This window comes from Vespula pensylvanica, chromosome 3 (assembly GCF_014466175.1).
Source record: "Vespula pensylvanica isolate Volc-1 chromosome 3, ASM1446617v1, whole genome shotgun sequence".
Lineage (NCBI taxonomy): Eukaryota > Metazoa > Arthropoda > Insecta > Hymenoptera > Vespidae > Vespula > Vespula pensylvanica.
The window spans coordinates 6960355-6986791 of NC_057687.1; the positions used below are offsets into that span (position 1 = coordinate 6960355).

The 26437-nt window shown below is 31.7% G+C and overlaps 4 protein-coding genes across 7 annotated transcripts in view; 1 reads left to right on the plus strand and 3 right to left on the minus strand.

Annotated features, from left to right (window-relative positions):
• Positions 1-881: 881 nt before the first annotated feature.
• On the minus strand, positions 882-14051 carry LOC122627689 (carboxyl-terminal PDZ ligand of neuronal nitric oxide synthase protein-like). Of its 3 annotated transcripts, XM_043809016.1 has the most exons (12): positions 12886-14051; positions 10947-11094; positions 9365-9436; positions 9146-9235; positions 8815-8873; positions 8569-8677; positions 4094-4298; positions 3890-4014; positions 3585-3770; positions 3256-3441; positions 1794-2069; positions 883-1706 (listed from the first exon to the last, which is right to left on the minus strand). In XM_043809016.1, exons 2-12 carry the CDS (start codon positions 11052-11054, stop codon positions 1215-1217), a joined length of 1908 nt encoding a protein of 635 aa, XP_043664951.1. In that variant the 5' UTR covers positions 11055-11094; positions 12886-14051; the 3' UTR covers positions 883-1214. The 3 variants fall into 3 exon arrangements, with proteins under 3 accessions (XP_043664953.1, XP_043664952.1, XP_043664951.1); XM_043809018.1 differs by lacking the exons at positions 8569-8677; positions 8815-8873; positions 9146-9235; ... (1 more) ...; positions 10947-11094; positions 12886-14051 and adding exons at positions 4811-5157; positions 5222-5561 and having other exon boundaries at positions 882-1706; XM_043809017.1 differs by lacking the exons at positions 8569-8677; positions 8815-8873; positions 9146-9235; ... (1 more) ...; positions 10947-11094; positions 12886-14051 and adding an exon at positions 4811-5561 and having other exon boundaries at positions 882-1706.
• Positions 14052-14434: 383 nt separating this feature from the next.
• Positions 14435-16940, minus strand: LOC122627673 (diphosphomevalonate decarboxylase). Of its 2 annotated transcripts, none has more exons than XM_043808992.1 (9): positions 16686-16940; positions 16161-16231; positions 16008-16075; positions 15882-15928; positions 15658-15809; positions 15406-15573; positions 15034-15327; positions 14798-14959; positions 14435-14736 (listed from the first exon to the last, which is right to left on the minus strand). In XM_043808992.1, exons 1-9 carry the CDS (start codon positions 16735-16737, stop codon positions 14575-14577), a joined length of 1176 nt encoding a protein of 391 aa, XP_043664927.1. In that variant the 5' UTR covers positions 16738-16940; the 3' UTR covers positions 14435-14574. The 2 variants fall into 2 exon arrangements, with proteins under 2 accessions (XP_043664927.1, XP_043664928.1); XM_043808993.1 differs by lacking the exon at positions 16686-16940 and adding an exon at positions 16338-16380.
• Positions 16941-17158: 218 nt separating this feature from the next.
• LOC122627674 (cleavage and polyadenylation specificity factor subunit 5) lies at positions 17159-21435 on the minus strand. Its single transcript, XM_043808994.1, has 6 exons — positions 21223-21435; positions 18825-19025; positions 18669-18732; positions 17623-17788; positions 17425-17539; positions 17159-17346 (listed from the first exon to the last, which is right to left on the minus strand). Exons 1-6 carry the CDS (start codon positions 21339-21341, stop codon positions 17325-17327), a joined length of 687 nt encoding a protein of 228 aa, XP_043664929.1. The 5' UTR covers positions 21342-21435; the 3' UTR covers positions 17159-17324.
• A 2601-nt stretch (positions 21436-24036) lies between these two features.
• The window catches only part of LOC122627543 (transcription elongation factor SPT6-like), a 3899-nt gene continuing 1498 nt past the window's right edge, over positions 24037-26437 (plus strand). Inside the window, exons 1-8 of the mRNA XM_043808705.1 lie at positions 24037-24410; positions 24499-24580; positions 24692-24879; positions 24947-25066; positions 25186-25203; positions 25314-25474; positions 25553-25802; positions 25877-26434. Of these exons, the coding sequence (XP_043664640.1) occupies positions 24372-24410; positions 24499-24580; positions 24692-24879; positions 24947-25066; positions 25186-25203; positions 25314-25474; positions 25553-25802; positions 25877-26434 (1416 nt within the window). The 5' untranslated portion in view covers positions 24037-24371. The remainder of the gene's footprint in view (positions 24411-24498; positions 24581-24691; positions 24880-24946; positions 25067-25185; positions 25204-25313; positions 25475-25552; positions 25803-25876; positions 26435-26437) is intronic.

The window sequence follows — 26437 nt, forward strand, 5'->3', positions numbered from 1 at the left end:
ATACCCAAAAGAATCAGCTACATCAAATAGGATGATTGCATTGTTTTCTCGTTAATGTTCATAAGGAGGATTCGTTTTTAGAGATTGGAAAAAGAATAAGAAAAACGGAAGAAGATACATAAATGTTTCTTTTTACATAATTGCGAGAAGATACACGTATCGTAATTTTCTAGTAATCCCCATGACTATCACTTTTTATTTTACTTCTTTATGGAATTAACGATAGCACGAGGAGCTATTCTGAAAGACATTAAGTTTATACCCTAAGGATTTATCGAACACTATATTCGACATTCTTTGTTTCTCTCACGCGATTCCACACCTTCTATTTTATTTAATTACGTTCAGTGGAAATCGAAAGCTTCGGGACTTTCGTTCAAGGACGATAGAAATTTGGAATACCTGTTGTAGGGCCGATCGAGATTTCGTGGTGTTCGTGATAGATGTCCTGCTTATCGTCCTTAATATACCAGGTAATCTTCTTTTTTCCATGTAGACTTCGTAAGATGTTCCAGAAGTCTCAGCAAAATTTTGTTCTTTTAATTGCATCTTCCTTGTCTTTTTTATTTTATAATTTATATCACTTGTTACAGTTAATTTTCACGCACAAGTACAGTTAATTTTGTTTCTAACGATATAATTTGATACACTTTTTTTCTTTAAAAATGAATACTATCGCGACTATTCAACAGATTTGAGATGTACCGTCCTTACCATGATTCACCAGGGTACTGTTTGGTAAGACTGGAATACACGATGTTATTTCTACTGCGACCTTATTAACTCATGGGTGTTAAAAGGCATCAGCACGCATCCAATAGCACGAAACAAGTGATTACAGCCTATATATATATCGATGGATATGTTCAGGGATATAAATCAGTTGATATCCTAGTGTCATCTTCCTTTTTACCTTAAAAAAGGAACCGATTTATTTTTTCTCGTAATCTAATTGCCAAAAAATACATGTACATATATATGTATATGTATATACAAATAATAACTTATATCTAACAGTTTACATGGCTGTCTGGACTTTTCTGGTAATACAAAGTTTTATTTACATACTTAAAAACTTGGCGACAATACATTATTTCTTTGGCACAAGAAGACTAACGGCATTTCATTCGACGCTCACTTTTATTCTAAACATTCATTTTTAGTTTAATGAGAACGATCAAAATACTCCCAGCACTGTTCGTCTTGAAAATATATTACTTCGTAGTATGCCGAGCCCAAGTTGTCCTTTTGACCTGACTCATCAGATCGTTTCTCGGTGGTAGACGAGCACTAGTCGTACGAGTTGGTGGTGGACCAGGTGAACGTAACATCGCAGCAATTTTTTTCTGAGCTTGACCTTTGTCGTTGTTAGTTTTTTGAGAATTTTGTTTAACAGAGACTTCTTTGGGAATACCATCCATACGTTTGCCTTGTGGTGGTGGATCCAAAACTATAGGTGGTATCTCTTCTTGACCATAATAACGTTCTTGCTTGATCTTGTTATTATCTATTGACGGCGAACTTTGATCATTGACATTACAAGGTAACGGTTTAATAAAAGACGATTGTTGAATATCCGCGTTCTCAGCGATAGTTGTCGTTGTCCTGTAATTGTCCAATTTGTGATTCATAACAGGTGACGGTGTGAAACTATTGGGCTGAGACACTCTTAGAGATATCGAGCTTGGTGAAAGCTGTGCTGAGTTCTACAAAAACGCACACAGACAACATACCAGATTTGAATTTATATTGTTTCGTTAATGAGAAAATAACGTGTTATGGAAATTACTTACCGACGGTCTGGAATTAGGAGATAATAAAAATCCATGCGGCATCGTATACGGTGATGGCGTAGCATAAGGTGATCTTTGACTTTGATATGGACTGATATTATGAAGTCTCTCGATTAACTGAGCTTGGAAATGTAATTGATCCGTAGAACTGTTGCTTCCTTGAATTCCCATAACACCGAGACTACCAGGATACAAGGAATCCATAGAGTAAGGACAATAAGTGAACGCCGATGGATCCGATTCCCAAGGTGAATTTTGTTCTCCAGTTCGTTGGCACTATTTACGGAGGGAAGATATTTGATACATAAATTCGATAAAACTTATTAGCAAGTTAATAGAATCTATTTAAATCACCATGTACTTTCCTGTCTGTACAGTTTCCGTGCAAATGAAACTCACACATACCGAAACTGTAACATTTACTGATATATACATATATATGATACAATTATTTATATTACACAGTAATAGTATCGAAAATTACAAGTATAAAAAAAAAATGTTGAAACAAAACATTTATACATTCAAGCAAACTAATACCAGCACTTATTATTTTCTAGTAAACAATGAAAAACATTACCTAGCATTTATTGCTTGCGAGAAGTCCATAATCTTGTGCGAAGACCTGTTGAACAACACCGTCATACTGGCACTTAGCAGAATTATTAGATTAGCAGTTTAGCTTTAATGTTCCATCGACGAACAACAATTTATCGAAATTCGTAATGGCGGGTATAAGATTTTGATCGATCATAAGCAAAAACATGTATCCAAATCTTCCGTATTCGTGTATTATAAGATTTGTGTATTCGATGAAGAGTCGACTCAAAAGTAGTCGACCGATAGATAGATCAATAGTGTGCTATGTACATACATCTGTCTCATAAAACGTTCTTAAAATGAAAATATTAGTGATGAATTTTACATAGAAATTCTTTAACGTATCTACCAGGAAGCTACAAGAATAGAAACGATATTTTACCTAAGTCTCGAGATGATCATAAAACAAAAGAATATTCTTCGTTGTTTCTTCAAAGGTAAATAACGGAAAGCTGTCGATTGCAAGCGGCATGCCGAACGTGTTTTACTCGAGAACGTGAAAATTCTCTAGGAAAAGATACACGTGTGTTTGGTTCATTGTGGTGTGAAAAACGTAAGGCGAAGAGAATAACGAGTATCGAATATTCAGGAGTAACGTGTTTGTCACATTGATCGCATACCGATCTTCTCGACCTAAGACAACACTGATGGATGCAAAATGTATAAGGTGTATGTAAATCGGTTTATTATAAAGTTAAAAAAAAAGGACTCTCGATACAAAAGGCGGTTACGGTATAAAAAAAAGGAATAAAAAACAAGTACAAAATGCATTGTTAAACGTTAATGGAAATGCAACGTTGGTGCAGGCGTCAGACGACATTTGCTGCTCCTTTTCGTTTCATGGGATTCGGTAGAACGTTACCTGGCCAAGATTAGGTAAATCAGGAATGGTGGATGCCTGTTGAGTCGTCGTCGACGATACAGGCATTTGAGATTGCGTATTAACGTGACCACTCGATATACGTTCTTGTTCCCTGAGATGACCAACCAATGCTCCTATGTGTTCCAACAATTCCTTATTTTGCACCAGCAATTGATGCGTTCGCGTCTAGACGAAAATTAATTCCATAAAATTCAGATACTATTATAACGTTGATGGATCAATAAGATCACGTATATTTACGTTGCAAATACGATGCAATAGTTTGTGAAGTTTGCATCGTCAAATTTATAACAAATTTTATTTATTACCTGAGCTTCGACGCGTGCAGCAGTCTCTGCTGCAAGCTGATCCTGTAGAAGTTTCGCATGAGCAACAGCGGCTCTGGTTTGTTGACTTTGCTGCTCTAATCGTTCTCGTAAAAGTTGAATTTCGTGTTTTAGAGCAGTTAATTCGCCTCCTACCAATAAACCTCCGCAATCGGAGGCTACCGTGCCCTATTATAATGCACAATGAATATGAAACGTTGATCCAAAGAAATTTCTTTTCTTTCTCTTTTTTTTTTTTTCAAGCATTATCCAAAAGAAATAAAATAAAAGATGTAATAAATATATACCAATGGCGATTGTCTAATAGGTGAGGTAGAAGCTGTGGTCGCTGGAACGTCGTGAGATCTTAGAAGACAAGAAACAGACGATTGTTCCTGAACCGAATCCTCTGTTTCTCCTAACAGCGATATGTCTGTAATAACATTATCACACGTACACACAAACACGCAATAAGAATTTATTGAAAATATTCGATTTTAACAATCCAATACCTTTGTGCAACGTCAACGGTGAAGATTGCGATTGCTCGTTAGGAATTTCATCTTGTTCCTCGTAAACGTCACGATGATTCTCGCTATGATCCCTTTCCTTTTCCTTTTCCCCACGATCTCTATCCTCGTTCGTATTATTTATACTTAATTTATGGCACACCTCGAAGGCTTGTCCCACGGTTCTCACTACCCTCATTGCTTGACTCTGGTAAAATCAAACTCTTTGAATTTAATTGAAAGATCAAATTATTCTATTCCTATGCATGTATGTGCAACGACGAGTTTCTGATAACGTTAACTCTTCAATTTAGCCCTTTGTACTATTTTTCATTAAAAACTCTCCTTTCTTATTTTCTTTTTATTATGATAAATATACATATTATTTTTCATATAATTTATTTTAAAGAAAATATGACATTTTGTAATAAAAAATGTATTATTAGAAAATACATTTCGAATCACACTCGACACAGAAGTTCAAAGGGTTGATTGCTCGATAAAAGCTTTCTCTTTGTTTAGAGAAGGACAAAATTGAATTCAAACTTTTTTTTTTTAAGAAATTTAAGATATAAAAGAAAACTATTATTTTTTTAATCCTATAGATACCAATGTTATAATTAAAATGGATGATTAGTTGCATAACACCTAATCGGATCGAAGGAAGCAATAATCTTTCTTTTTTTACGTTCGTCGAAATAATTTTACACATCGATTTACCTCGAGTTCCTCGAGTTCGTCGTTTTCCTCCTCGAAAGGATTCTCATCGAGATTGATGTCGATCGATGCCGAACGAACTGGCTGTAACGATGTGGTTTTCGCTCGAACGAAAGGTCTTCTCAGCTTTAAGTGATTAAAAATCGTCTCCGGTTCCTTAAAGGAGAGCTTTTTACGTGGTTTGAGAGAATTTTCGCATTCTGCAGCTGCAGCAAGGTTCGAAGAGATGGTAGAACCGGAAATCGAATTCGCCAACGTCGTTGAATTCGCATTGACGTTGGCGACCGTTTGCTTCGTCCAATTTTTCAACATTTCGTTCAGATTAATCGAAGTTTTTTCTCATCTTTAATCTTCAATAACGATTTCATACGATAAGATTTATTCCAAATAAAAATGAAAAGTAATTTCCTTTACCTTAATCTTCTTAAAAGAGAGTAAATATAGCATCAAAAAAGAAAAAATTCTTGTATTAATTTTGTTGCAGATGTCTATATTACTGAGTATTTTCAACATTCATTTTTTTTGATTATATTAGTATCAACAAATAATTTTCTTCATTTTTTAAAAACAATTTACATATCATGTTCGTCTTCTTTCGCTTTCCATAAAATAATATAACAAAATAATTCTTATTGCTCCATGAAATTTAATTTCCACAGAACAAATGTAGCTTCAACACATAACAGAGAATCAATTTCATAGAATATTTTACTTTTTGTCACATTGTCAATGCTTTGTTATTTTTCTTTCTCTCTTTCTCTCTCTCTCTCTCTCTCTCTCTCTCTCTCTCTCTCTCTCTCTCTCTCTCTCTCTCTCTCTCTCTCTCTCTCTCTCTCTTTCTCTCTTTCTTTCTCTGTCTCTCAATGATAGTGTTTTACTCATTTAAATCAGAAACAGATTATGTTGTACTCTTTCATCGCTTCAATCTGCCGAAATCAAGCTCGATCAAAATGAAACTATCTTCTCGTTCACAGTGAATACACACGTTACTCTGTAGACGATAAATCTTCATTTGGGTCAGTTTGTCCGTATAAACTTTCATGTGCACACACAGCAGCAAGGATTTATTTTGAATTCTCGTTGCATTTTCCTTTCGGCTGTTTGTATTGTTTCTTCTTCGAAGAATCGATATACACCCATTTGTTAAAAATCTCCGTTATTCTACAATTCATTAAATGCATAGATTTCAAGTAAACCGAATTTTCTTCTAAGCACAATTATAATTATTTTCTTGTAAATATATGTACTTGTATAAATATGTACTTTTTAATAATTTATATATATATATATATATATATATATATATAAAGTACAAGGACTTATATAAGTTATATTATGCTTCACTATAAACATGTCTAAGAGAAACATATTTTTAAAAAATAGTAAATATTATTACAATAACAATTTCATTTATATACATATGCATATATATAAAAATTTATATATTATGTAGTAATATCGAAATATATAGTAATAAGCTAATTGGAATTACACAATACTAATATAATATGGAATAAATAATATATAATATAATAAAAAATTTTTATGTATTCGATTTTCAATTTTCAGAGTATTCTTCACAAGAGATAGATAATATATACTCTCTGACGACATCCCCAAAAAATAGAAAAACAAGAAAGAAATCACCACTCTATAATTCTTTGACAAGTGACATTTTATAACGAGACTTTATCAAAAACTAACAAAGCTGTCACCGTCCAGACCTTTGAAATTGTTTCCATAAAACATTTGTTATCGAATAAGGTAGATATATTTTCGAGTATATACATATACATCTATACAATATATATTTTCTTGAAGCAAGAGAAGACTAAGCACGAGATACGTTTTGGAAAAGCAGAGGTATACGTCCGAGAGTACCGAATAAATTATCTCTCTGGCGCTATGAGAGTAAGCAACGTGGATTTATTTGTATGGCGGATACACAGTCATTTGGAATAACAAGCAGAGCGCACACAAAGAGATCTACAAAGATACCATGATCTCTTTTCTACCATCACTTTCCTATTTGTTCGTTTCTCTCTAATAAGTTCTTTGTAATTTCCTTCTAAATATTTAATTAACGTTTTGGACAATTTTATCGTTTCTTTTTAAAACGATAAATAGATGACGATAAATAGATGACGACGACGATGATAATGATAATGTCAAAGGAAAAATAATGTATGTATACTCAAATCGTGTAATCTAAAAAAAGAATTTTTTTACCTCGAAATATATATTTAAAAATATAAACGACTATATAGATAACTATCAAATACGAATTTTATTCGTCATTTGAAATGGAAATTTAGTGACAATTATTGTCAGAATAAATGTCAAATGTCTCAACGTAATGATTTATAATAGAACCCATTTTAAACATAAAACATTGAACAACCTACATAGATGAAAAACTACTATCGATGAAGGAACACTCGAAAGGGTTAATACAAAACTAGCTAACACCGTTTCCATCCGTAAACTCTTTCTTTCTTTAGCAGACGGAAAAAGAATCGATAAATTGTTTCGCTCGTAACTTCCTTTAGAACTATAGTCGACGAGATATAATGCGATACTCCATATATTACTTCAATTACACAAACATCTTTAACACGAGTAACGAACACATTTCTCTTTTTTTTTTTATCTTTCTCTCTTTCTCTCAAAAAGAGAATTATTGGAGACATCAACGATCGTAATCCTAGCGTTCCAAACACTGACAGCACAAAATAATGAATCACACTTTTACATTTCTTTTCTTTTTTTTTTTTTTTTTTTATATATCAATGTTCACCCAAGAAGAAGTCTTATTCTCACATTAGAAACATGAAAATTAGAATAATACTTAGAGTAGTAAGTCCAAGAATACCGAGTGCAGAGCGTCCGATGCGGCAGCACGCAGCACAATGTGAACCGACTCGTGGCGAGCTGATTTTTCCTCTGGTTTATTTATAAGCGCATTAATATCTCTTTCTCTTTCTCTTACTCTCTCTCTCTCTCTTACTCTCTTGCTCTTTCTTCCTCTTCCTCTCTTTTTCTCTGTCTATTCTCAATGGCGGAATTTCGTGTCTTGATCCGACTTCTCTTTTCTCATTTTTCGATTAGAAAAACTTCAAGTACTTACACGGTAATCATTTGTCAAGATTTTCTTCTTGATATTAGAGATCAAAAAGCAAGAAGAAAATATTTGAAGGGATTCATGAATGAAAAATTTTAAAAATTCAATTATCTTATCGCGAACAATAAAAGTTAGTTTCTATTATAAAATTTGTCTCGTGTATGTACATAAAAAGAAAACCGCTTCTTTGTTATTTCTTTTGAGTCACTTGGTAAAGAAATGGAATTAGATGACGTCACAAATTATCTTTACATATAGGGTGCTGTAATGGCAAGGAAAGAAGAATGAAATAGGAAAAGAAAAAAAAAAAAAGCAAGGGAGAAAATGCAAGACTTGACTATTTCTTTCCCTTCGTAATCAAAAACATGGCATTTTATTTATAGAGACGCAATAATGCGAATTAACAGTTAGTCAGAATGAATGTCACGTTAATTGTCTACGTTTACCTACATGTATGTGTATATATGTATATACGTATCTACGTACAAGCGTCATTACGTTTGATTTCTCACTATAAAAAGAAAGCATGTAGAAAATGGTAGAAAATGCCGTCTAAGTGCTGCTAATAGCTAATATCGATATTAGAAACTCGTCGTCGAATCGCGAGGGTTGAGCTTATCAAAGAACAAATAAGTCCTACCTTTTTACTAGATTTGAAGACGTTACATTTGAAGGTGTTACTGCTACCGTCACGGGCGATGTAACTAAAAATTTTCAAGTCGTGACTGTCGTGGGAGACATAGAATATCCTGAAACAATCGAAAATGCACGCAAAAATTTATTTCTTTTTTTTTTCTGTAATTTGTTAATTGATTTAAACGGGGAAAAAAAAAGAAAATGACAAGAAAACTAAAAACTAAACAAGAGGAACATACTTCATTCTCACCTGTAAATCGGGTGATGCATGAGATATAATTTGTTTTCTTCCATCCATTGCTGTTTCTTCTGAAAAAATTAAAAACATAAAAAAAAAAAAAAATAAAAAAGATAGCTTTGAAAAAACTAGCTCGAAAATCGCTAGCAACCGATCTCTATTGACACGAATACATTGTGGCTCGAGTCCAAATCCATTTCTCGTTATAAATCGCCACTTCGTTCATTGCGAAATGGCTCATCATTTAAGAACGTGATGTATATATGTATATACTTACATACATACATATGTACATACGTAAGTTTCCTTGTAAAGATACATTTGTATTTGTACTCTTACGTACCTTCTTCTTCCGGAGCATGACCTTCAACCCGTCGACCGATACCTCCAACGTCACTTTCTTCTTCTTGATCCCTTTCGCCTTAAATTCGTACTAGGAAAAAGAAAATGAAAAAGAAAGAAATAAAAAAGGAAAAATAATTGAAAGATAATTTTGGAAAATTCGACGAAGGCTTACGTCAATATAATTGATAGAATTTAATCAGCAATTATGCTAACTCACCCGAATCCTTCGCATCGCCGCCACGATCTCAACTCTGCTGGTTGGTCGTGGTACCTCCATAGAACCAATGAACTGAAAAAGTAAATAAAAAAAAAAAGAAAGAAAAAAGAAACGAAAAGAACGATATTCGTCGAATAATATCTAATTTTAAAAAGTTGCTTACCATATCCCAGTAAACCCCAATCAAGCCTATTTTCGCGTTTAGAAGTTCTTTGGATCAACGAACGTATTCTTTCTTATATTGAGCACCTCTACAATCCGTATTTAGAATCCCCCATTGAAGCTACGACCGGGCCACGTGTTCGAACGGTTCGACTTGCACGTGGTAGTCTCCCACATATCGCAAGAAAAATCGTAAGGACTAGGAAAGTCTAGAGACACAGTCTATGTTTTCTTCGTGAATTAACGATCAATAGTCGACGTTCAGGCGACGCTTAGCTAGGGTTAGTTTCCTTATCAACCCTACGATAAAAAGAATCCTCCCTTCTCACTACAAGTCCTACTCTGATTCTGACGTTACATGAAAAGCAAGGGACATAATGAAAAAAGTATTTGACCATCGATCTTTTTAAAAGTTCTTTGCTAAAAACGCATTCGTGGCTGTTCATCACTGTTCGCGATTTCGAAGAAATGTACGGACGTGTGTGAATAACCAAGAGAAAGAGAAAGATAGTATATATGTGTGTAGGTATCTATATGTATATTTGTGTGTTTGTGAAAAACGAACGAGAAGTTAAGGAGAGCTTTATGAGCTTTAAAGTCGAGCGCACAAAAGCTTCGACCTTTCTTGGAACGTGTACTACTGAAATAAACACTTGTACAATGACGTCATCACGACGGTACCGGCATGGTCCGAAAATATCTCGTGTCGTTGCCGTCCTCCTTGGTTGTTGCACCATACGCGATATCCTCGATATTATATTTTCGATTCCTCGAAAATTTCAAACGATAGCCAAAATCAACCCCGATCAACCTGATCGTCTATCTTTCCTTGATGAAACAACTCTGATCTTAATCTAGTCATCGAGATATGAACATAAGTTGATCTAACTCGATCGAATCAGTATGTTCAAGCCAACTGCTTTGAATCTCTAAGGTCTAGTTACATTCCTTGATCCTAATATCTACGACGATATATGAACTTAGAAACAATAGGCATAGGTAATTTATGCTTAATACTTAATTGTTCGTTATTTCGTGAGTCTCATAATCTTATCAAATTGCAAAATGTAAGGTTGAATTGGGCCGCTGTAGTTCTGAACGAATAATTATACAAAAATGTGTATACATATGATAACCATTTACAGACGAGGACATTTGAATATTTTTTCTCTTTATAAATAAAAAAATATTTTTCCTATAATAAAAAGTAAAAATAAAATATTCAAACGTTCCCAATGAACTATAAGTTATACTGGAAAAGTCATTGTCTTGAGATTCTTGTTTCCTTCTTCCTACTCCGAGCGAACTTCGAGTTCAGAGTCAAAGAACTTCAATAATATTGAATTATCGAACATTAACGATGATTAATTATTATTACTGAACAAGGTTGGTCTCTTACAAAGAGATCATGGTAGATTACCTTGGCGTGGAAGACGATTCCACGATGGAAGGCCTCCTCGCTGTGTAGCGGTATTCGTGTATCGTACTCGTCATTATGCACGAGATTGTACTGCTTCTTAGAGGGCATGCTTCTCCCAGCTTCATTCGATCTCGTTCGTCCAGTCTCGCTAAAAACGACACGTGTTCGGTCAGTTAAGTGGCTCCTCTGCGGCCCCATAAAATTTCAAATATGGCGAACGAAGTGTTACTCTGAAAATCGTTTCTTCCGTATATGCATAAATAATCTCTTTTTCTTTCTTTTAATTCGAATTATTTACAAATTAAAAAGACATTTTTTTAAATGTCTGATTCCAATGAAAAAGAAAAGAAAATATTAAACAAAATATAAAAACTGTCCTTTTACCAACAGAGATTTGGTAGAACTTAAAAACATATCGAGAAAGGATGTAAATTCAAAGGATGATATTCAAAGTCGATAGATTCTGAATCATGTCTCGTGATTTGATCACGAGATTTTCCTTTAATCTCTACGCGTATATGAAAACTCAACGCATGTAGCAGACACCGGGGTAGTGGATGAAGCACGTGCTACAAGTGGCCCCGAATTCAAGGTCACGTACATACAGTTCGTATCTCATTGAGCAACGAATCTATCCGAGGGTCGCTTCCTCACCGAATAATAATCCATTACGTATTTTTATTATCTTTACATTATCGACTTATAGTATAGTAGAAGAATGTTCACCTAGTTCGTTAATTAAAAATTAACTTTATTAATTGGATTGAAGAAATAAATAAAAACTATTTTTATTCGATCGTTTAAACAAATATAAATAAAGGAATTTCATTATAAATAAGGAATGCGTGTTACATATTCGTTTCGTGACATTCTGTATATATGAAATCGAAATAACAATACAATTTTATATCATAAATTACGATGAAAGTCGAAGGACATTTTGCCTTCGAGAGAAAAAAAAGAAAGAAAATTTTCTTTCGTATCTCTATTTCTTTTGTCTAATTGTAAGACAAATAGAAGATTTTCTATCTTCTAATGTACATCCTCGTACGCTTTGCTCATACAGATCCGTGGGCATCTGTATCGGCATCGCGATGCCGAGTTCAATCACCACGACAGAGGATGCATTTTTGCGTGCGCGCGCGCGCGCGCATCTCGAGAGCACACCTGAACGCGTCAAGGTGTTCTCACAACGGGCCTCAAAGCTCGGAACAAAGGAAAACGAGGAGCCTTCGATAGATACGTATGAACGTATTTATACGTATATACTGTAAGTACTTGCGTGTTCCTTTTACGCGTTCGTGTATAATTGCTTCACGGACTCCGATCTATATTTTATTTTTTATTTTTTATGTGTCATTGTCATGTTTTTACAAAATTATACGTTGGTTGACAAAAAGTCAAGAAAAGCAAAATATAGATAATTTCTGAGATATTTAACTTTAATATCAACAAGCACGAAACGTCTTAAGATTACTATATAAGGCGTCCAATTTTCATCGATTTTTAGTATCATTACAATCGTTAATAGTAAAATGGAAAAATTGAAAACTGTAATAATTCGAAATCAAAAGCAATAACATGAACAAATATCTGAACAATAATCGAATCGATCTAAAGATTATTCTAAATAAGAATATGTACGTAAGGATTGATCGAACGAAACGTGACACCCTATAGAACGAGTAAATAATCGAAGGGAAGGGAAAAAAGTAGAATCGTCGGGCCATTTCGTTTACCTTCACCTTCCATTTACCACGTGCGTTAGAGAACGCTCGCGCTCTTAAGATCGACATAAACGTGACTTCACATCGATCTCGTTGCCTTATAACGATAAAAATGCGTTCAAACCAAGCAAACGTTTTTTCAATATAAAATCGTATAAGAATAAAAAGAGCGAGAGAGAGAAAGAGAAAAAGAATATGAATTTTTAACATACCCGACAGCTGATTGGACGATCGAACTCGATCAGTTTTCATCAACCGCTTCGATTCAATTCCACGCAAAGAAACGTAGCAAACGTTGCTTGTGAACGTAGCTTTAGATTGCCGGACGGGCAGCCGCTCGGGCGAAAGGAATAATCACGCATTCAAGTTAGTAGACACGGTAGTAAGAAGGCACATCGACGATCCCACATCTCTTTCTTTCTCTCGTTCCCTCTTCGCCCCACAGGTCGTCGTCTTTGCTTCGTCGTTTCTTTCTTTCTTTCTTCTTTCTCTCTTTCTCTCTCTTTCTTTCTCCCTTTTTCTCTTGAAAGAACCGTAGCCGTCCTGTTGTTGGGCTTCGTTCTTGGAAGAAACGAAGCACAAATATAAGATGCGAAGAATCAGGGAGTCAGGCACTCGATCGGTGCGCTCGGCACTCTGTCTTCTCATTCATCCTTTCGCGCTCCTCCTCCTCCTCTTCCTCCTCCTCCAGTGCCACCACCACCTCCCTCCTACCCCTTTCTCCTTTTCACCTCTCTTTATCACAGTCCAACGGACTGTGGTCCACGTTCTCCGAGTCCGCGACGTCTTCGAACACCTCTATTCTACCCCGTAATACTAAACACGTTAGGCTCGCATGCCTCGCGAACCACGAGCTGATAAACGCAACTTTCCAGACAATTTTTACGATTGGACGAAAGAGTAGCAACAGCGGCCACAACCGCGAGCCGCGCGAAACTGAGAACGGAAACGGAACAGTCCTTGCCGTTGTCCCTATTATCGCACCGCACGCCTTTACTCCTACCTCTTCTAACTCGCTCGAACCGTGTCATAACTTTGCCTCATGCACTTTTAAACACAACTTTTCGCCTTCCGTTCGAGAAGGACTACCGCCGACACACAAGGACAATCCTTGCACTTCGATGGCTCAGAACTTTCGCTAATTCATTTCGAAGGGTCACGGAAGACAATCGACGCTCCTATGTCGTATAATGTCTGCATCGTCCTTCTTTCTTTGATCCTTTCTCAGAACCATTCACCCGTTTCTCCCTTCCTTCCTTTCTCTACCTATATCTCGATGCTCAGTGCTTTACCTACAAGAACACGTCGTTCTCATAGAACAAGCGAATCATTCACCCCTTACCCCAACCGAACCTAGCGTCGCACTGAGAACGCACGATGCGATGGCAACCGTCAAAGTGAAAGAGCCCGCTCGTCTAAGAGTGACCTCTCTTGGATAAAAATGCAACTTCTCTTCTTTATCTACTTGTTCGCTCGATATCTACACATACGCAACAAACGAACTTATTATCAATTCTTTTTTCTTTTTTTTTTTTTTTTTTTTGGTTTCATTTTCTTTAATATCTTCATTTATAATAGTCGAATCTTTTATCAACGATAAAAAACTTAACATCAGTAATTATTGCGAATACATCATACGATTATTTGATAATTCTCTTCTCTTTTGTTTTATCGACCAAAGTTTTTATTAATGCGAATTCAAACTGTTGAACGCGGGAAATCTTAAATTTATCGGTTAAACTTATAATTGTGAACAAGGCATATGAGGGAATATTGAATTTATTTGAAAAATAATATTTTCTGCGACAATTATATTATTCCATAAGTTCCCTTGTACCAATAAACTATATATGAAAAATTCGTGCGAATAAACAAATGCTGATATTTATTTATTCATTGAATTATACTAAAGGACTTGTATGTCGTATAGGTAAACCTTGATCATTTAGGAGATGATCTTTTGGACTTTCAAGGTACTTAGGTCCATCTCCTACAGTCGTATGTATCATATATTTAATTTTACCTGGTTCTTGAACTTTATTATCTATTTTTTCTAGTAAATCCTGAAAGTACAAATATTTTATTTTTTTCTATATATTTAAAAGTTAACTTAGAAGTATATACCTGTGAAAGTTGTTCTGTTTCTATAGGTATGCCTTTTTTATAACTGTCCAAACTATTATTGTCAGGAGGAAAATAATGATCTAAAATTGCTACAAGTTGTGGCATATCCTTCTCTAATAAATATAAAATTGCATTCTGCCCTGCATCGTATGTATATGCTACCTATAATTTAATATTGTGATAAAATTATAACATATAATTTTTGTTATAAATAAATACATATGTATATGTAATACCTTTATATCATTAACTGCAGTATTATACGAATGAATAAGATTTATAATTGCGAAAGAAATGTCATTCATGTATATAATAGGAGGATAACTGTCTAGGCATACTGCATGCAATTGATTGGAATCTTTCATGGTAAATTCTGCAAAAGTTGAGAAGTCTTTGTTCATAATTGCTGTCTGGATTTTTTCTACCCTCTCTGGTACGACATATTTAGCACGGTAATGTAAAAGTTCAGAGGTATCTACGGTTCTCTTCATACCAACAACACTAGAAATTGTTTTCTTTTGATCATTTATCTAAATGTACATAAAATAGTTAAAAATTGTCATGAATTATAACATTATATAAAAATCTTGAAATACAGTAATACATACGACTAATATTAAAATCCTCATTTCTGGCCAATAAGACGCCGGTGCAATTTGTTTTGCTATACTGTCACTGCCATTTTCACATGATCCCATATGCCACCTCACAAAACCTCCTATAGTACTTCTACATGCTGAACCAGATCCTACTCTTGCAATAGTACTAATATCACCCTATTTCGATATAATAAAGATATAGACTTAAAAAGAAAATCTCAATTTAAAGAAAATTACTTATTCATATATGAATCAAGTTACCTCTATTTTATATAATTTTGCAAGAGCTAAAGCAAGACATGCATATCCTGCAGCGCTAGAAGCTAAACCAGATCCAGTTGGGAAATTATTTTCTGAACAAATATGAAGTTTCCAATCCATTAACTCACTGGTAAGCTTTGCTCTTTTTCTAACTTGAAAAAATATATTTATTATTATATTATTTTTAAACCAATCCTTCTATTTATTATATATAACAAACTTACCTTCAGTCAAGCATTTTTGTAATCTTGGATTGTTAATATTTTCTTTGCTAAAATATATTAATAAAATATTAAAATAATATGAAACTTTAATACACAATATATTAAGATATAAAAACAGGTACATACTTTCCATTTAACCATATACAGTCTTCTTTGAAATGTTGGCTCATCATAACGGTAGTTTTTGCACATAGCTACAATGAATATTCATAATGAATACCATTTAGATATATCTTACATATTTATTGTTTGTTAAAAATAAATATGATAACAAATTACCTGTTCTGTATCCACACTCACACTGATAGAATCATTAATGGGTAAAAGTAAATTTTCGTCGCGTTTACCCCCTAAAAATAAATAGAATATAAATAAATTAATAAACGATCGATGACGCATAACCTACAGTAGAAAATAGAAAAAATGAACATCTAAATATTTCATGTAATACATTACACGTCATATTATTATATTTCACTGGCATTATAATACAAGAACAAGTTATTTCATATTCAAATTACCTGAAAGTGTAGTAAAGAGGTCAAAGTTATTTTTTAAAAAGGAATAAAATTTCAATATTATCTCTTTAAAACTGTATGAAAGTAGACGCGATATAATTCAAAATGAAAGATAATTATCGATATGATTTATATCGAAATTTCAAAGAAAGAAAATGTATATTGGCGAATATTTTTTATAAACATTTTATTTGATATAATATATATTAATCTTTTCGAAATAAAATAATATATATTACGATAAAAAGTTCTTTTTTTTAATTAAAAATATTGTAAGAATACGTACAGTATTTAATAACAGCGATGTTAATAGGAGCAATGCACGTAACGGTACCCATGATGTTAATTTGAGAAAACTGGCGCGATAACGTCGACAGTAAGCACTACACCGCTAGTAAGGAAGTATTTTTCTTGTATATAGTGCAGTAATTTTCTCTTTGGTTACCTTTCTTCTATTGTTACACACTACCGTTATTATACGTCGAGTTTACCCGAACATAACCGAATTAAATCGAACAAAATGTCTGGTAGGTAAAACTAAGTACTGAGTCGATAAATCAGATCGACCTAGCTTGATCACAAGATAAAAGAACCCATGTATCGATTTTTCAAAAATATAAACATAAAAATGACTAAGAAATAATTTCAAACATTCATTTAACATTTTCTGAGTGATTATATGAAAATAATGATAAAGAAATATAATAATGAAAAAATTAAGAATTGGAGGTAATAGGTAGCGATATATTAAATGATTACTACATAAAAAAAAATTATTTAATTCATAGTACGTTTCATATTATACATAGAAGAGCAAGTTCATGTTGCATCCGTCATCTCACACATACATACATATGTATTATTAATAATAATAGTTCGCAGTTAACTTAAATAAAATATATCAATCTCTTATTTTGATGTCCTTTCACATGTAAATAAAATTAAATCTGAAACACGCAAATCATATATTCAATAATTAGTAATATTGAAACATTTCTTTTATATCATAAATTTTATTAATTTACCTGCAAAGTGATTGTGGGAGACTGGATATTATTGGTCCATATCCTTGTGAATTATCATATAGTTCAAATAATGGCGCTGCAACTAATTTATAATTTTTCGGTACTGCGAACAAAGCTGAAAATATTAATTAGCAATATAATAAGAGTGACATATATATGATATATGTATAAAAAAAATTCTATTCTCATATATCTTACCTTTTTCTTGTAATTGTACAAGGAACAACCTTTTATGTTCCTTTGGCTTAGTAATGTGAGGTGGTACATATGGATATTGAGGTGGTTCGAAGTTAGGTCTCCACCAATTTCCAATAGTATCTTCTATGACCCATTCTTGTTTAACACCATCTTGACGTCCAAATGTCTAGAAGTTAATTGAAGTGTATTGCACTTAATATATTTCCAATATTTTCATAAAATAGCATATAATACATTCTTCTTCATTTAGTCCACTAAGAACATGGTTACATTATATTTAAAAGTGTCTGATATTACATTGTTATTTTTTGTAATGGACAATTTTTTGAGAGTTGCCTAATATGTTCCTTACACAACCTACATTATATTGACATTAACATATGTCAGAAATATTCACTTGAGGAAATACTTCTGACATGGATTCCTTAAAAATACATAGTGAAAATGAAACAGCTGTTGTACATATATATATATTGATACTAACATTCACAAATTTAGCAATATATATATAATTAATCGAGTTTTGAATGACCTACTTTTTAATTAAAAAAACATTAGCTCTGCTGTGGTTTCAATCGAGTATTTGTTACCTACTGAGAGTGAATTTAATTTCATACAGTATACAGTATATAATTATATTTTTGTTAGTTATCAAACTGAATCAAAATCCAAGATAAAAGGTAAATACAATCTTCTTAACGTTTTACAATCTTCATATCCAGTCTGTTTAGCGTCCATATTACATATACAAAGAGCTGGATAAGAACAATGTTCTTAGCTAACCAGAGCATCCTAGAAGCTTTGTTTTGTAACTACTACGAACATCAATTTTTCCGGGCATGCAGCGCACTAAAAATAGAAAACCTCTTATAATAGTAAAATGAAAATTCCCTAGTTTGAGCTACAGGCCCGGTTACATAAGTTCTACATACATCTTTAAAATTCATACAATACGTTTATAATAAGACAATATTACAATCTAACATATTAAAGTGCCACTCCTAGCCACCCTGTAGGGCAGCATAAGGCGTCGTGGTAACTGTTACCTCAGTAAGGAGCCGTTTTAGGCCCTCTACCTCGTCTTCTCCTGCATTTAGTTCTCCACCAGGCCTAAAACAAAAAAGAAATAAAAGCAAATTATAAATATATTATATCAACTAATAGATTTTATGATTAATAGTAGAGTTAATGAATACACTTACAATTTGAAGAATGTAGTTCCAAGCTGCAGAAGAAGAACATGGGGTAATCCATGTTCGTGGACCAAAAGTACTCCTTCCACGCTCCGTCGCATTCCGATTTTGTCAAATTCATCTCTCATACGTTGAAACCTTGCAGGCACCGATGGATCTTTCTCGAAGAGTGGCTCTTTTGTTCCAAATGTATAGTTTGTCAAAGGATATCTATGATAAATGAGTTGTATTCGTCTGTTAGGCTTACTTCTTTAACCTTTAGTAAGTAAACTCAGCTTCTCCAAACTTATATCTTAAAGTGATAGGACAATATACAATAATAATAATAATATAGATACTCACAATGCAATAAACTTTAGTATCAAATGATAAATTTCTAATGATTCCCTAATTTTTTTTAAGCTAAAAATACTCATGAAATAGAATTTAATTGTAATACATTTATAAGCAAATATTCACTTGATTCTATATAGGTGATATAGATATCTAAAAAATATTTCTGATTCTATTATATAAAAGAATTTGAATATATTAAAATAATATGATTAAATAATGATCTTATAATGCAAAAATATACAAATATATTAATGATTTTTACTAAATTTCTCAAACCATCTCCAATTTTTATATTGACTCAATTTTTCTATTCTCAATCAATAGTATTCTTAACTCTTTTACAGATTTATAAAGTTATTGTAAAATGAAAAATATCAGTATATGTACATAGTACCCAAATTTATTAATATTTATCATGTAAAAAAAAAAAAAAAGAAATGTTCTCCAATAAAATAATGAAGTATTATTGTTCATATTCATAAAAAGTGTAATCTACATAATTAAATATATTACAGTACCAATTTCAACATAATGGTACCAACAAGTTCTTATATCTACATACATGTAGCGTTACCCTTTTCACGATACATAATGTTCAATTAATGATCATACTCTATATATTTCAAGTATTCTTACATAGTAATAAAAATATAAACAGATTCAAAAAAATGGCGATAGTGAAATACCTATAAAGATAGTTGTAAGTTTGAAAACATCTCACCAAAATTGAGCTATCTCTTACATAAATCTATCATGATATGTTTAATATGTTTATTTAAAATAAAGAAGGTTTAAAATACCTTCTCTTACGGGTATATTTGTAAACATTATCTTGATATCATTAAAGAGCACAGTATTATATGTTCAACTGTATATACTTGAAAAACTATTATAGACATTAAAATTCATTAACTTATTTCAGATTAAATTTTATCATGCAGTCTATAATCCTGCATAATATATAAAACCAGTTAATCATAATTAATAAGCCTTTCCAATAATAGACTGAAACTAGAAAACAAATTTATGATACATTTCTTATTAACTTAAATAAATAACAATGCATAATAAATATACCCTAGTTATTATGAGGTACATACATAAACAATCTATAACGTATTCAATATAGAATACGGAGCTGCTCTTTGCGCATATGATGACATATTCAAAAAATTAATGTCTCTTATTTAAACTTTACAAAGATGAGATTGCTTAAAAAGTAGAAAATTGTTAATTATAGTCTTTTCTCTCTATTCAGTCTATAATAATTCAAAGTTTCAGGACACATCCAGAAACTATTAATTAATGAATTAATAACGCTTGTTCCACCCATACATTTATTACAAAGTAATACAATCAGATAATGTATGAATGTACAAAAAGTTTATTTATAATTGTGCAGGCTTTATGAGACATGAGCAAATATATTCATTGAAAAACATGACAAAGATAGAATATTTTCTTTTAAAAGTACCCATGATTATACATTAATGAAGTAACGGTACCGACGAACGTTGATCTTTTTTCTTTTCTTTTCTTTTTTTTTTTTTTTCTTTTTTAATTCTTTTAATGATTGTAAGGCAGGCAATATTCATTCGAAGTATATAATACATCGTGCAACGAACGCAAAAATTATAAGTTCAATACAATCCTAAGTGTTTTAAACAAATGGTATTATGAAAAGACTTGTGCGTTAATTGTTTATGAAGCGATATATTATGTGTTCCTTTTATAAATTAAAAATATATTTTTCATAATTTCACATTCCAATGTATAATATTGTCATAAATATTACAAAAAATCTTTTTAAATAATATTAACGATTTTTCACACACAAGTTTCTAATATCGCTTACATAAACATTGAGAATATTCTTAACGAAAGGATGAACAGCCGTCTCATGGTTGTAACATACACATATATATGTATATAGTATAACGAAAGACTTTAGGAACATAGTATTATCGCTAGCGTCTCTCAACCCGGCCATAGTTGTTCTATAGGAGAGGCAGTCAAAGGAGATTACTCTAAAAAATAATGTGATTAAATCACGTATATGCTGCTCACTTACAAATTAACTGTCCTGTTGATAGTTACGGATTGATTCTGTACCACTTTTCCTTCAAAAGAACTGTTACTTGTTCTTCTTGGCCAGCCAGTGGCCTTACCTTGAGTTGTTCCCATCGCCATTTTGTTGACCGTAAATATGCTTTACAGCACAGCCAAAAATAATGAACAACCCTACTAGCTCACTTCTGGCTTCGAACTACTTCCTACCGTTTCTCTTAGATCTCTTAAGCCGCAGTCAAGCAACGTTGTCATATTCCTCACTAAAAATATTTGACAACGCAGCGATACAATCGATAGTCGAATTATATTTTTGTCCAATCTGAAAAACGATTGATAATTATAAATTCATGTTATTAAGGAACAAGAATACATATTACCGTTAAAACAGTTCATAAATCAGTTAATAAAATAATAATTTTTAATTGTCTCTGCTTGACATTCGAAGTTCGATATATCGATATTTATCTAATTAATCATCAATTTATCGAATATCATCGTATCAAAATCATCTTTGTTTCGATACTTGCATCTCATTGGTTAATCAAAATAACGGAAATGTAACAAAATAATGTAATGTAATAAAAGTGATCTAGCTCCATATCATGATCATTGTTTTTCAATTCTATAATATAATAACAAGGTTTTGTATGATTTTAGAACGAAAATATCGTACTTCGTGTAATTAACAATATTATTAGGTGAAATTTTATTTTAAATGTAATTCATTAGATAAATTTATTCAAATTTATTGAATTCATATTGTATATTATATCATATCTATTTCTATCCAGATATTTTTTTTTTTTTTTTTTTGTTTTTTGAGGTACTTTTAATTTATATTACTGAATCTATACGTATAAAAGTTCAATTTAAGCTTAGATTTTTTAATACAATACTAATTATTCTTTTCAAATCTATTATTCTAGATTTGCAATATATTTCCAAATGAATGCAGCTTTGTCCTGTTCTTGTTATACCTCTAGTTAAAGATTACGATGAAATAGGCCTTAAGTTCAGAATGGATATATAAACAAGTATTTTGCTGATCTTCCAGCACCAAGATGCTTAGTTAAATAAAGAAAAAATCGCAAATTATTGGAGATATTAAAAAAGGCTTTAGATTTTATGCACAATCAACATTTGATGAAAGGAACTTTAAAATGTTGATTGCGCATAAAATCTAAAGCCTTTTTGAAGTAAAACTTCTATAGCAAGGGTAAGTTGGCAACAAGATGAAATAGAAATAAAATAAAAAAAAAATTAAATGGAAATGAGAGAAGTATATAGAAATCTAATGAGAGAGAGTAAGATAGAGTATAAGATACACATTATTATTTTCTTTGTTACTAATGAATTTAAAAAAAAACTAATCTTTTGGTTTTTTTCTAAGCTATGGATAGATAGTGAAGAGGTAAATATTTTTATTTTAACAGTATCATCAAATTTGAGTGTCTTAAATTTAAAGCTAGTTACAATTTATTATAATATCAATAATAAATAATTATTATCCTTTAATTAGAATGATGAATGATTGTTATCTTTTAAGTTAGACTTAAATATTTAACAAACTGTATCATTGTAAACTATTGATGAATTAGGTGTTTGTCAATGTATTTTAGAAAATGAAATAACAATTTTGGTAATAACAATTTATTTTTCCTTTAATCATTTAAGTTAATTAATAATATTATTTATTTTATACAGGAAAATTTACTTAAAAATATTATCAATGGTGTAGCACTTTTTAGAAAAGATTATTATTATAAAATATCAATTATTTTGAATGGGAATTTTAATTTAAATTTTGCATAAAATAATCAAATATCCTTAATAAAATTTTTACGCGAAAAACTCAATTTAAAAGTTTCGAACAATCCTACGGAAGAGAAAAGATCAGAAACATAGATTATTTCAAAGATATCTCAATTGAATCGAAAAAAAATGTTTGATTTCTTATTTTAATTATCATATATTACTTGTTTTGTTTTTAAAAAATGATGAAATGAAAATATAATAAAACAATATTTTTATACAAATAAAATGTTTTCGATATTTTTAATATTTTTAACCTATGACAGTTCGAAATCTCTCTCTCTCTCTCTCTCTCTCTCTCTCTCTCTCTCTCTCTCTTTCTCTCTCTTTTGCTATACTTAAAATTCTTCGATACAGCAATTAAACATTGAAATAACATAAGGAACTGAAATTAAAAAAATAAATTAATCTAAATTAAATTAGCTACAGAAAGTTTATTTTTATCTTGTAATATCGTATAATAAACACACCTTTTCCTTTTTTTAAAAAATTCAACCATTAACTACCATAAAAAAGTACAATAACGTTTATTATCTTTTGATGTGTATTATCACTATTCGAAAAATATCATAAAATGTAGATTTCAAAACGGTGATCAAATAATATGTGAATTTAAAAAAAAAAATATTTCAAACTATTTTTACATACATAACAGATGTGAAGAAATTTGTGTAACGCAAACAAATATTAAACTTTTTGAATACGAATAAAAACAAGTATTTCAATGCGCATATGTTATATGCCAAAGAAAAATTGTCGAACATGTAACGTTTTGACAATCAAAGAGCAAGAACTTGGAGAATATATTCTGTTGAATTCTTTAATATATCATTAATTAGTGATAGACAAATCAATATCAATGAAAGTATTTACGAAGTTTCAAGTTTATAGGTTCAGCATAAACGAACCAATAAGAAGACGATTGCTTAGTGCTGCCACTTCCGATCGAGAATGACCAATCAGCGTCGTTCGTATTTCCAGAGCTTTCATCGGTAACCGCGTATGTGCTCGACGTGTAGCGAATCGGAAGTAGGACAGAGATACATTTTGATAAAAGAATTCAATAGGGATGGATAGACATTTGGATCACAGTGCATTATTGACGAGAGTGCATGTTCTCGTACTTTTTTTAATAAATTTTTAAAAATAAAAATATAGAAACGAACTAAACTATACTCATAATCAGTGAAATATTCACTTTTCCTTCCACGTGACTTTCTAACTACGCTAACAAATCGACGCAATAGGAGCTTCTTCAAAATCTACAGCTTCTTCGAAAGATCTTTTCGACTTTGCCTTATATTTGCAACTCATTTTTGAAATATTCTTTTTTCAAAAATGGCAGACTTTTTAGATTCTGAAGCGGAGGAAAGCGAGGTTAGTATTTTAATATATTACTTATTGTGACTTGCCGTATTGTGACGTTCTTTTGCATTATACAGTTAACCTTACGTTGTTGTTTTAGGAGGAGGAGGAACTTGATCAAAATGAGAAAAAAAAATTGAAAAAGATAAAGGCTGTCGAAGAAAGTGACGAAGAAGACGAAGGTCGGTGAAAAACTTGCTAACTTATTTATAATTATTCTTAATTAAATATGCCATTTTTTTGCTACTTGCGTAGTATTGATCGCAATCGATAAATTGATTTCTATTATTCAGATGACGAAGAAGAAGTTCAAGATTTGATCGATGATAATCCAATAGAAGAAGAGAGTGATGCAGAGGACAGTGATACTTCGGGTGGTACAAAAAAAAGAAAAAAGAGTGACGATGAAGATTTTGATGATCGACTGGAGGAAGAAGATTATGATTTGATAGAAGAAAACTTGGGTGTCAAACTTGAAAGAGTAAGAATAACATAATCCTTTTTCTAAGAAAAATAAACAAATTTAGACAATTTTTTATTCAATTTAGAAACGCAGATTTAAACGTTTAAGAAGAATACAAGATGAAGAATCAGAAGATGAACAGGAAAAGGAACCAGAAGAAGAACGAGATGCCATTGCTACGGAGCTATTTGAAGGCTCTGGTGATGTAAGTATTAAACAATTCATTTTATTGTATCATTTAAAACTATTCTAGATTTGTTTATATGTATATATATATATATATATATACATATGTATATGTATTTATTTATCTGCATCTATAAGGAAAGAGAAGTCTTCATGGTATGTATTTTTTAATGAAATGCAAATGATTATTAAATCAGCAAAATATATGCAAAATTGTAATTAGATTCATCAAAAGAAATTTTCTTTACTTACGTCTTTTTTTACAGGAGGAAGAACGACGAAGTGAACGTAGTCATAGACCAGAAGTGGAGACTCTTGATGAAGAAGGAAGTGAAGGAGATGATGACATGAATGATTTTATTGTTGATGAGGATGGAAGATCACTTGCAGAAAAACGTATGAAAAAGAAACCAATATTCTCAGATGCGTAAGTATTAAAATCATATGCATTACATATTGTATTACATACACACAGAATTAATTAATTTATTTATATTGTAAATAGTGCATTACAAGAAGCACAAGATATTTTTGGAGTAGATTTTGATTTTGATGAGTTTGGTAAATTTGGAGAAGAAGATTATGAAGAAGAGGAAGAGGAAGAAGAAGAAGATGAATATTTGGATGATGATGTTGATGAAAGACCAAGAAGACCAAAGAAACCATTCAAAAAGAAAAGCACAAGAAAAAGTATCTTTGAAATATATGAGCCAAGTGAACTGAAGAGAGGTCATTTCACGGATTTAGATAACGAGGTACTTATTCGAAATTATGTTTTGTATTAAATATTTTAGTACAACATTAATTATTTTTTTGAAATCTATTATAGATTCGCAATACAGACATTCCTGAACGAATGCAGCTTCGTTCTGTTCCTTTTACACCTGTAGCTGAAGGTTCTGATGAATTAGATCTTGAAGCAGAATGGATATACAAACAAGCATTTTGCCGACCTACCATTTCTGTTCAAGATGCTCACTTAAATGAAGAAGCTAAAGAAAGAGCTAAGAAAGGCCCACAAACTATTGGAAAAATCAAAAAGGCTTTAGATTTTATGTGTAATCAAAATTTTGAAGTACCTTTCATCTCATTTTACAGAAAAGAATACGTGCTTCCAGAACTAAATATCAATGATTTATGGAAAGTATATAAATTTGATGCCAAATGGTGTCAGTTACGTCAACGAAAAGAGAATTTATTAAAATTATTTAAAAAGATGAGAAATTATCAGTTGGATGAAATTATGAAAAACCCTGATGCTCCATTACCAGATAATGTGAGAGTAATAAAAGATGATGACATTGAACGTCTTAAAAATATTCAAACAAGCGAAGAGTTAAATGATGTTTATCAACATTTCATGCTTTATTATAGCCATGAGATACCAGCT

Bases quoted from the DNA above. Each gene is read 5' to 3' on its own strand.
- LOC122627673 (XM_043808992.1), bottom strand. From the start codon at position 16,737: ATGGGTACCGTTACGTGCATTGCTCCTATTAACATCGCTGTTATTAAA. The intron at 15,810-15,881 runs GTAAGTTTGTTA...TATTTTTTCAAG, and splicing joins ACAAAAATGCTTGACTGAAG to TTAGAAAAAGAGCAAAGCTT. The intron at 14,737-14,797 runs GTATATACTTCT...TTGTACTTTCAG, and splicing joins AAACAGAACAACTTTCACAG to GATTTACTAGAAAAAATAGA.
- LOC122627689 (XM_043809016.1), bottom strand. From the start codon at position 11,054: ATGCCCTCTAAGAAGCAGTACAATCTCGTGCATAATGACGAGTACGAT. The intron at 4,015-4,093 runs GTATTGGATTGT...ATGTTATTACAG, and splicing joins ACCGTTGACGTTGCACAAAG to ACATATCGCTGTTAGGAGAA. The intron at 2,070-3,255 runs GTAACGTTCTAC...CTCCGTAAATAG, and splicing joins ATTTACCTAATCTTGGCCAG to TGCCAACGAACTGGAGAACA.
- LOC122627674 (XM_043808994.1), bottom strand. From the start codon at position 21,341: ATGGCGATGGGAACAACTCAAGGTAAGGCCACTGGCTGGCCAAGAAGA. The intron at 18,733-18,824 runs GTAAGTGTATTC...TTTTTGTTTTAG, and splicing joins GGAACTACATTCTTCAAATT to GCCTGGTGGAGAACTAAATG. The intron at 17,789-18,668 runs GTAACAGTTACC...ATTAACTTCTAG, and splicing joins TAAAACGGCTCCTTACTGAG to ACATTTGGACGTCAAGATGG.